We start from the raw sequence: 11,594 nt of genomic DNA, 5'->3' as shown, positions 1-11,594 counted from the left end.
TCTTCAAACTTCTTGAGTTCTGCACCACTTGAGCATAGCTCACTATAGGCTGGATCGTGAGATAAGCTTTAATGGCGGGCGCGATCCTTTGAAGAACTTCTTTGCTTTGGCGAGGTCTTCCTTCAAAGAGTCTGGAGCAAAGAAATGAAGCTCCTCGAACTTCGTTGGTACTCCAACACGGACAAAGTTCCTTGAGTCGGAATCATAAACTCAGCTTCCTTTGCATCCTTCACGCCTGGGAAAGTAGTTCATACAAAAAGCCTCTTTGAATAACTCCAAGTTACAACTCCGGCATGCAAACCTTCCAAAACCGGACGAGTGGAGATCCACCATGCATCAGCTTCTTGTTGCAACTTCGCCAAGCAAACAAAATCTTCGAGCTTCCGAACATTGCAGATGTCGGAAAGCCTTCTCCAACTCACGAAGCCACTTGTTAGGAAACAAGGGGTCCTTGGTAACTCCGAGAAAGTGGGTACTTGCATCTTGAGAAAACTCTCCATCAAAGTAGTATGAGGAGTTCAGCTAAACCTCGCATTCGGGGATGCGGCATGAGGATTCACATTAGCACCAGCCGGGTCTCATTATGCGAGTCATGAAACCCACCAACATCTGGTTGAATTGAGCTGCTTGTGTTGCATCATATTGCCCATAATATTGGCAATATCTCTGAAACTTCCAACATTCGGGGCACGGGGATCTCATGAGTACCACGATCAGCATTTGGTATCTCACCACCTCCATGAGGTACTTCACCACCTCCCCGAGGTATTTCACCACCTCCATGTCCACTTGGATTCACCACGCCCACTTCTCGAGAGTAACCATTCGCAAAACCGAGAACATCAAAATACCGAATTTTGAAGATTCAACATAAACCACAAGTCCAAATGATTTGAAAACTTAAATCATGCTCAAATATATCCATATAGTCATCAAACAATATTCCATAAGGCAAAAATCACATTTTCCAAAAATTCAACAGCAAATGAGGTCACCGTGACCATTGGTCGAGTGGTTGGTCGAGTGACCCAACGACCAATCGATCGACCAATGAAAGAGAATCGAAAATTGCATATAAGCCCATTCCACATTCCAACCTCATTCTAACTTCTTCCAAAGGTAGAGAGCTCTAGGAAAATATCCAAGAGTTCCCACAAGTGTTCTTGAGGTGATTTAGTGCTTCAACAACAACACCACAACACAACATCTTCACAAACAAGGTAAACTCTCATTCTTTCTTCCATTTTCATCTTCTCATGCTTGCATTTCAATAAAACCATGCTTTACTGTATCCAATGCTAGAAATCATGCTAGGAATGCTTAGAAACATATTCCCTAGGTTTTAAACACAATGACATGCATAGACAACAAGGTTTAACACATTTGGTGCTCATCTCGCAAAGTTTTATACCGAAATCGATATCTTTAGAAAAATCGTTCTCTCAAACCGCGAAATTTCGCACGAGATCAAATGCTACATGCTCAAGATGACATTGTAGATAGGTCCATACAATTTGATTTAACCAATTTCAACTTTTCAAAAATCCAATTTTGACCTAAATTGCAAAATCCCCAAATTCTCTTGCTGAATTTTCGCTTTAATCCAAGTTTTGATCGATTTTCATCAAACAAACTTCATAGACATGAAATTCCAAGTATTGTGCACATGCTAGTATGTTCAAATCAAATTTCCCCAAATTTGAAATTTTCCGAAAAATTACGAAAATACCCGGCTCAAATCTTAAAATAGCACTAATTGGAAATGTCTCTTGTCTCTTCCAGGAACATCATGCGAGGGGAGGAGAGGAGGAGGTAGAGGTCGAGGTCGCATCGTAGGTGCTCTCGGGGGCAGAGGTGGGTTCTGAGCCTAGAGAGGAGGTTAGGAGACGGACCTATTTGACACACCCGGGCGAGTTTCGTACGAGGCCTACTTCAGCTATTGTAACATCGAGATGGGGCGTCTACTTCACTTACGCCAGCTCGAGCCTTTAGGATCCGGCAGAGGTTCGACACTTTACGGTGGACTCACCCTTCACCGAGGATTTGCCGGTATACCCGGAGCTAGTGAGGTTGTTCTTCAAGAACCTTACTTACACAGGAGGAGGCTCGGGGCCGGGGACATCCACTCGGACTTGTCCTTAGGGAGCAGGGTCCTCGGACTGGATTCGCTCTCTACCCGGACACCGGCCGAGATCTTGCAGGTCCCTTACTATCCACAGCGGTGTGTGTGGATACCGCAAGAGCAGATCGGACAGCCATCGATGCCGTACGAGCTCGCGAGATATGCTCTACGCTATGGGATAGCCGCCGATGCTTCACACCGTGGACTAGCGGACGGATGACGGGTTCGCACGTATTATCGGTCGCATAGTCGGCCGAAACATCATGCCGAAAGCCGGACATCACCATCGGGTCACGGTGATGGAGGCCTTGGTCATCTACCGCATCTACATGGGCTTCGAGATCGATCTCTCCTACATCATTCAGGTCATGCTGGACTTGGTCTGCGGCCTAGCATGCGGAACCTTTGCTATGGGAGGCTTCGACTTTGATCTTCGGGCATTTCGGGGTGAGTTTCGAGGATACTCCGATGGACACTAGATCACGGGGATACCCCATTGGGACTCGGACCATTCGACGGATGAGACTACATCAGCTAGAGAGATCTCCGGTCCAGAGGGTGAGGATGATGATGAATCGGAGGATGAGGATCAGGGGATCGGAGGATGGAGGAGAGGATATCGGTCCCGATAGTGATGATCAGGCCGGAGATGATACGAGATATGCGCGAGGCTGAGCCCGTGCATCACGAGTTTCCTTCATCACACTTCGAGGCGGGCGGCCCTTCACATGCGGTTCCGGAGACTTCAGATCTTGGTGCACGGATGAGATCGATGACTTCCATGCTAGAGAGGATGGAGGTCGAGAGAGACAGATGTACGAGAGGATGGAGTCTCGACAGGAGACAGATAGAGCATCAGGTGACTCAGCTAGCAGAGGAGTTCGAGCATACAGAGATCGAGTAGATCACCTAGATAGACCGCACCTTAGGATTTTCCATTTATGCATTTCAGATGTAATCATTGTAAAAACTTTTGAAATTAATGAAGTTCATTTTGTTTCTCTTTAATTATTGTATGCTATGCACTTTTCTTTTCCTTGCATTAGTGACATTTGTTCAAGTATAATTATGGTATGTTATTCAGAAATGTTCTGTTATGCCTCAAAGTTCAAGTTTCTAATTCGGTGTTCTATTATTCACTTCTAAGAGTAGAAGAGTCATTTCGGATCAATGACTCGGGAATGTTCGATTGTTGTCTTTTGTGGTTAGGATCTCCTCGAACCTTGGGCTCGATACCAACGTCACGCCCTCCCCCCGGTACCCTATCCGGCATACCCGAGAGTGTGATCCACGCCCGAAGATCAGGTATCGAGTGATCAACCTCTCACATAAACAATAACATAATCATGAACAATCATAACATGAGTGCGGAAGATAAATCATAGATCCAATAATGAAAGAATGAATCATAAACGAATCGGAATAATAGACATAATCGAGTGTCAAACGGATAAGTAAAGTGAAGCAAAAATCCCACTTTACATCCAGCGGAAAAGTAGCTCTAAAGAATAAACTAGATAAAAGCTAATCCCGGTAGCAAGTACATTGGGTAACTAAATTGTTCTCCACTTTGTAGACGACATCCTTGTAGGTGTAGATCTCATATATAGCACAAGGACGCTCCACTCAATGGTCGGGCTAAGCATCGTACGGAGCATAACCACCCGTGGGATCTTCGAGTAATTGTGGTAACCGCAATCACCTTCCGGAGATATGTCTCTTCGCCTTGCGCTTCCTCATAGGAACCGTCATAATACTCAAACTGCAGGATAGTCTAACAACATTGTACAATAAAGGAATGAGTTTCAAAGAAACTCAAGAAGGCGCTTAAAATCCATAATAACATAAATGGCAGGATTCGAACAATCATAAATGCAATATGATATGAGACAAACAATGAATGAATGAATCTAACTCTATGTATGCTAGTCTCTATTGGCAGACATGCTTTAAGTCATAGCACCGTACTTCTTTAGGAAAGTCCACTCACATCCTCAACCATTTAAGATATCTTGGATTCTCTCACGGATCATTTCACCGGTCTTGAGCAGCCGATTGGTAATGGGTCCTTCATCCCTCGAGACAAACCATGGCAGGGGGTTAAGTCAACACACCCTCACAACCATTTGGTATAAACGGCGCATGTCGGGTAAAACCTAGCCAAATGCAAGTCTTCTACTTGGTTACATCAAGTCGGATCCAAATACTTCCATTCCTCGTCCCGACGATCCTTTCCGGTATCCTTCACACTAGAGTCAGCGATCCTATGGCACCGACCAACTCGGACTACGGACTCATCAACCCTATTGATCATCCACATATGGTAAACGGGAAGCTCTCACGCCTCTCACGGGTTGGTTACCGGTCTTAAGCGCCCGTGAGCCCAAGTCTAACCATATGCAACCCTACCAATAAATGGCCCCCACAATGTGATTCCTGTCCTCTCACGGGTTGGTTACCGGTCTTGAGCGCCCATGAATCCCCATTGCTACCACGGGTCGTTCGGTCTCAATACCCCTCCGATTAGGGTCCGACATAACAGACATCCTAGCCAAACACTACTAGACAATCCTATATATGTCATCCAACGGTTTAGGAAGGTGTCCAGAGGGCACTCCGGAAATATCCCATAATATTCCCGTAGTAGTCCAAGGACAGAAGTGTCGAAAGGACACCTCTCCTTTCCAAACCATACGTAAGCATACACATGCATCAATTCATATCATCACATATATGGTAACTACATATATGGAAAGAAATCAGTATTACAATCACTTGTATAACATTGGTAAGTAAATCATACATGGATCAATTCAATATGAATAAGTAATGCTACTGTAATCAAAGTTATGCAACAGTAGTATATCATTGTAAGAATCTAATTTAGGAAACATATTAATGATATTCAAATATAGAAACTAGATTCATGCTATCTATGTAATTAAGGAAATAACCATCCTTACCTTTTATAACTCGCAAAGAATCCTAAGAAATCAAGTAAGATCTTGGCAAACTTGAGAAGAAGGTCCTAAACAAGTATATACAACATATTAGGAAAGATCCCTAGCAGAATATATATCAAAATATCCGAAACAGACCAATTCTGGAGTTGCTGTACTCATTGGTCGAGTGGATTGGTCGAGTGGTCCAGTCGACCAATCAGTCGACCAATGCAGACAGTAGCTTATAAAATCAGAGTTTTAAGATATGAAATCCGAATTTGGTGGTTCAAAAGGGTACTAATCAAGGGGTAGACTATATCAGTAGTATCCTAACATAAAGGGGACCTCAAAACACTAATCAAATCAAGGTATCAAGATCCAAATTAGGAAACAAAAAGTTACCATAAATAAATCAAACATGGATCTTGATGGATTTTGAAATAGAAAACAAGGACAAGAACTATAGGAGGATGGATCATTGCTTTCGGTAATGAAAACATGAAAACATGCATAGGTCTTCATGGAATAAGGCTTAGAAGCATAAATCTAAATAAGGAAATAAAACCTACCATATATGTAATTATCATGCATCATGAAGAACACATAGTAAGGTAGAAGAGAACAACTAGAATTCTATGGATTATGAATCATGGAAAGAAAACACAACCATTAACCACTAACATGATCAATGAAAGAAGATCCAAAGAGATCAGAATTCAGATTAGAAGATTAACAGAGATTAAATCATGGTTTGATCATGAATCCTTCAAAAGCTTGCAATGATCATGGTTAAGATCATTGTTCTAGCCTTAACTCCTTAGTATGATCATGAGAACATGTTCAGAGATGTTTGCAACAGAGGATGCAGCATCTCTTCTACTGTCTCAACTCAAAAAGGAAAGAAAAACAAAGATGGAGGAGAAGAAGAGAGAGTAGACATACTTTTGATGCAAAAGAAGAGTTCGACGAAGATCCGCCAAGAAAACTCCAAGGATGCAAAGAGATGACTTGCAGAGGTCTTTGGTTCGTTCAGAGGGTTTGGAGGCAGCAAATACGAAGTGGACTCGAGGTTAGACTTAAATAGAGCAAGAATCAACCTAATTGCCAAAGACAACACCCATTGGTCGAGTGGATTGGTCGATCGGCCCGCCGACCAATCGGTCGACCAATGCGACAAAGAAGGCCAAAACAGGGAATTGAAGGTCCAGATCAAATCCAATCCTAAAGGGGTTTTGCACACAAGTCAAGTGACTTACCTAGTAGGTAGAAATGCCTTCAAACCAAGATAGAGAGCATTCCAAGTCCATCAACTAATTATATCTTCATCAGGATTCTGTTTCCATAAATAGAACCTCATCATCAACCTTCATGGATTCAAAGCCAGACACCAAGTCCTCTACTGGGATGGCCCAAAGCTGACTTCTTACTTTACTTCGGGTCATCGGACCTACAAATAACAAGGTTTCCGGGTCAAGGTTAGGGCTGGGTTTCACAGATAAACCCAACAATAGCATGTAAAATCATCAACAAAGAGAACAAAGTATTTAAACTTGTCAAAAGAAACAACAGGCATAACAGCAACATCACTATGGATGAGTTCTAAAGGAGAAGAACTATGATGAAATACGGAGGTTATATGGCAAAGAATGAGCCTTAGCCCTATGACAAGCATCACAATGAGAAAGCGACATGAAGAAGAAAGAGAAGAGGAAGAAAGCATTTGCTGCAAACATTGAGGCGATGGATGTCCAAAACGTTGATGCCAAACAGTAGCAGAGAAAGCAAAGCATGAGGCGTATCAAGCTGAGAGTGCAGGACAAGAGGATACAACCCATTAAAACTCCAGCCGTGGAAGACAATCTGGTGTGTAGCAGAGTCCTTCAAGCTAAACTCAGAGTCAGTACATTGAAACAGGAGACTATTATCTGAACAAAACCTGTTAACAGATAAGAGATTATATTTGATAGAAGGAACACAGAAAACATTTGACAATTGAACACGATAACCAAACAAGTATTTGAAAGCAGGACCACAATGAGAAATCACCAAACCTTGACCATTCCCAACTACAATATTCTCAGAACCAGTGCTTATGACAAGATTAGTAACATCTGTAGTCAGATGATTATTAGAACCACTATCTAATAACCAAGTATTAGGAGGAAAACTTGTAGAGAGCAAAGAAGTGGCACACAGATTACCAAGAAAGGCATGGTTAAACCTTTGAGGACAATTAGCACACATATGTCCTTCAAGATTACATAACTGGCACTTTGACCGTGGAGCATTCAGAAAAGAGGGAACACCAGGAGTAGGAATCTCAGATGAAGCCAAACCAGAAGGATTACTAGGCTGGAATACAACCTCAGAAGAAACACCAATATTGCGATTGTTATATTGCTGATAACCTCGTCCAGGCATATAGCCACCACAATTACCTCTTCCATGATTCTGATAACCAGTACCTCCAGACCGACGATTCGATTCTGATAAAAACGACTCCCACGATTCATATTGTGACCACTGCGACGGGAACAACAGCCGGATTGGGAAGAATACCACGAGAGGAACCAGAGGCAAAATTAGCAGTCAGAATTGATGCAGTTGCACAGGCAGCAGAATTCTTAAGAAAGATTTCATGATTGATAAGAAAGCTAGACAGTTCAAGAAAGGTCATGGCCTCAGATTGAAGATGAACAGAAGTAACGACATCCTTATAGTCTTCACTTAGACCACGAAAAACATTCAACACAGTATCTTCATCAGTAACAGGAGAATCCGCTGCTGCCAAGGCATCAAGAATCTGATTAAACTCAGCCAGATATTTGGACATGGTTGAAGAACCTTTCTGCAACTTCGACAAACTATCTTTCAGATGCATTACACGAGATCGTGAAGAAGAAGAATAAACCCGTGCAAGACTCTGCCAAGCATCAAAAGAAGAAGTTGAGCGAGATACATGATGCATCGTGACTTCAGATAGTGAAGAAAACAACCAAGAGAAGATTAAATGATCCTGGCGTTCCCATAACGCAGCCTCTACAGAGCCAGAAAGATCAGGACAAGAAAAGGATCCATCAACAAATCCGAATAGACCATGTCCTTTCAGAAGAGAAGAGAATTGAATTCTCCATAACAAATAGTTCGAATCAGTAAGCTTCAGCGGAAGAGACGGTGCCACATTCAGAGTAACCAGCGGTGGAGGTGCAGAATTCATCACAACCGAAACCGATTTCACCCGAAGCAAAGAAGAAGACACAACCAAAGAACCAGAAGAAATTGCTGCAAAGCTGAGAAATCAAATCTGCAGAGAAGAAACGCAGGATCTGCAGAAAAGAAAGCAGATCGATAGAAAGGTTGAACAGATGTGAATAGAGCAGCGATTTATCTGTAGAAGAAAGCAGATCTGTAGATCTGTAGAGCAGAAACAGGGCAGCCAGCAGAGTGCGAGAAGAAACCGCAGAAACCCTAACCGCTCAAGAGAAAACAGGGCACCCAGAAACGAATAAAAGCTGATACCATGTTATGAATATGATTTCCAATGTATTATATCTGATCCCTTATACAGTATTTATAGTCAAATGACTAAGGTAATGGGAAATACAAGAATACAAGATTTATGAAATAAGGACAATAATGTAAATACAGTATAAGACTATGTATCCATAACACCTCCCTCCCTCCCTCCCCTTTCTTTGCTAAGGGACTAGTCTCCGTATTATTGAATGTAGTCTTTCACATGGTGTACTGTCTGAGATATCTATTAATAAGATGGATGATCATATTTCAGATAATCGATTTCACCCTCATTAATTGTGTGATTCTGATACTTTGTTTATGAATTCTGTACGAAGAAAACAAAAATGAATTCCTCAGTATTAAATAAATTTGGAATTTGATCCAGAGGCCTTCAGCAGTTGAGCCCAATTCTATTTATGCATACATATGCGTATAGAAGATGCAAAGTCTCATTCTGGGAGCAATAAACACAGTTTAATGAACCCTTGTGTCAATTTATTATATATTAACTAAATATTTCAGTTCCGTTATAATCACATTTTTGGGAGACTACTAAGGCTTTAAACTACTAAATTCGTCTTTCTGCAGTTCATTCTGACCTCCCCTTCAGTACCAGTGAGAGGACCCAGATTCCCCATTTTGAGCATAGCCTTTGCAAAATCCGTCAGGAAAACTGAGGAGTTTGTGCTGTAGTCGATAACAAGGAGATCTGCAGAGGCACCATTGAAGAGCTGTTGATCGGAGTGCAACAAGCCCTTCTTACTCACTAGATCCTTGTAATATGCATTATCAAATTTTCTGCTGCTCACGGCGTCAAGTGGAGACAGATTGTCGTCATCGCCGGTGTCTGGACAACTTGTCTTCAGGGATAAAGCGAAGGACACATCGATGTTATGTTCATGGTAGAGACGATCTCTGAAAAATTTACACCTAGCTTTACCAATGGTGTGAGCTCCTGACAGAGCCACCATTTCCGCAAAAGTGAATCCTTTGATGGAGAAACTAACGAAGAGGTCAGTGAGATTTGAGGTTGGGGCAGGGAGGTCACTGTTAGCCATGCTAAAGCTTGCTGTCGTCGAATCTCTTCGTCCGAACTGAATCGTCCATGGAAGTCCACCCATCTGCATTAATGCAAAATCTTGTTAATAACTTAATTTGCACAAATTAAAAAGCATATATATGAAACAACAACTGTATATAAGCTAGCTAAGGGTGATGATGAGGGCTTGCTTACAGCTACAACAGAGTCGCGAGCAGCAACGGCGACAATATCGGCACACGAGACAACGTTAGGGCAGATGCTCTCGACTTTGGACTTGATGAAGTCTATCTCCTCAAACCCTTCGAGTGAGTTGTTATTTGGCTTAGCAGTCTTCTCTCCGGTGAAGGTTGGAGTGTCGTCCAGAAGGACAGAAGCATCACAACCCTGTCGCACATACACGTAAACATGCAACTGCAGTTAATATCTCTGCAATATTATTAGGAAAACACTGGTGATAGAGAAAGAACGGAAAAGAAATGATAGCTAGAGAAAATAAGAGAAGATCGATGGATGGTAGAAAGACTTGCATTTACGAAGCAGTCATGAAAATGCAGACGGAGAAGGTCAGCACCCGTTAGAGGGTCCTTGGAAAGCAGGTCTTCCACAGCAGACTTGATGGTTGACAGAGCATTGGGACATGAAGAGTCATAATAAGTGGGAGAAAGCTGAGGAGAGGCAAACCCCAGAACAAGAAACAGTGAGAAAATGGCGATAACCGAGGAAGAACAAGCCATGATTCACTCTCTCAAAGACAAGGATCACAGTGAGTGAGTGAGTAAATTGAGGAAGCACAGCCTCGAACTCCCTCTATTTATAGAGAGAATCCCAGAGAGAGAGAGAGAGAGAGGATCACATGAATTAGAACCGAAACACAGTTGGCCGACGGGAGTATTTGGCTACACTCTACTCTGCTGGATATAGTACTGAGGAAGTTGGGAGGAAACATCCTTTCTACAAAAACAGATTAATTAATAAATAAATAAAAATTAGAAAAAAAGAAATTAGCCTTCACAAACACTGACTGATTGCAACATGTATAGTAGCTGTATCATCTGGATTTAGTACAGAGAGAAGGTGAGAGGAAATTTCCTTTTTACAAAAATAGATAAGTAAGTGTTAGGAAAGGAAATTACTCCTCACAAACATCGTGACCTGCAACATTAATTATCTCATCTGCTGTGGATGAAAATTTTGCTTTATTTGACCTCCAGAATCCAATCATCCTTAGTTTTGAAATTTGTTTCAATTTGTTATTCTTTTTGGGCTTCTTGTAGGGGTAAGTGTAGTAGTGTCTATTGGTTAGTGTGGACCAATATTCTGATTCAATTTAAGTATGAACAGGAGAAAGTTCAACATATGATTTCTGATAAGGGACAATTGGTTTTAATTTTGATGTTATTTTAGTTTCTTGCATTATTTTGCTTCTACTTTGGGTTTGATTTGCCATAAAGTATAGGAGAGAAGTTCTCCACACCATTGGGGATTTTTCCACTTTACCATCATCTATTTGTAGAAAAATTACTATACCATCCCTCCATAATGTTTCTATGCATGTTCTAGTTGGGTCCTGCATGTACGAAGAGATCACCACACAAATATGAATCTTTCCCTTCTTGAGGATGATATCATATAGAATCTTCAATGTAGAGTCTCTACCACACAATCACGTGTATAAATCCCACCTCTGAAATTGAATAATTAAGGTAGGATTGGTCACCAAAAACATATGCTGATTCTAAACATGAGTAATTAAAACCAATTCAAAATCAATTTTTCTTTCCTTTTATTTTTGGAACATGAACCAACTCAAATAGGAAGTGAGCCTGTTTTGGGTCATTCTCATGCAATAACCGTCCACCTCCACTATAGTTTTTTTTTTTTTTTTTTTTTTTTTTTTTTTTTATCACATAGGGTTGGGGACTATATAAGTTACTTTCAATGCTATGCTATTATTAATTTTCTTAAGGAT

At 41.5% G+C, this 11,594-nt stretch overlaps 1 protein-coding gene across 1 annotated transcript; it reads right to left on the bottom strand.

Moving 5' to 3' along the window:
* Nucleotides 1–9,110: 9,110 nt before the first annotated feature.
* Nucleotides 9,111–10,382, bottom strand: LOC149008422 (cationic peroxidase 1-like). The gene is made up of 3 exons (XM_089166024.1): nt 10,153–10,382; nt 9,818–10,009; nt 9,111–9,704 (listed from the first exon to the last, which is right to left on the bottom strand). The coding sequence occupies exons 1-3, from the start codon at nt 10,357–10,359 to the stop codon at nt 9,144–9,146; spliced, it is 960 nt and encodes a 319-aa protein (XP_089022150.1). The 5' UTR covers nt 10,360–10,382; the 3' UTR covers nt 9,111–9,143.
* Nucleotides 10,383–11,594: the final 1,212 nt, after the last annotated feature.

This window comes from Hakea prostrata, chromosome 8 (genome assembly GCF_041222555.1).
Source record: "Hakea prostrata isolate BN-2017 chromosome 8, UWA_Hpros_2, whole genome shotgun sequence".
Taxonomy (NCBI): domain Eukaryota; kingdom Viridiplantae; phylum Streptophyta; class Magnoliopsida; order Proteales; family Proteaceae; genus Hakea; species Hakea prostrata.
Note: the sequence above shows the minus strand (reverse complement) of the source record. Positions and strands in the feature narration are given on the sequence as shown.

Coding starts and splice junctions, on each gene's coding strand:
- LOC149008422 (XM_089166024.1), bottom strand. CDS start 10,359: ATGGCTTGTTCTTCCTCGGTTATCGCCATTTTCTCACTGTTTCTTGTT. Junction 10,010..10,152: donor TTCATGACTGCTTCGTAAAT/GCAAGTCTTTCT, acceptor TATGTGCGACAG/GGTTGTGATGCTTCTGTCCT. Junction 9,705..9,817: donor CTCGCGACTCTGTTGTAGCT/GTAAGCAAGCCC, acceptor GCATTAATGCAG/ATGGGTGGACTTCCATGGAC.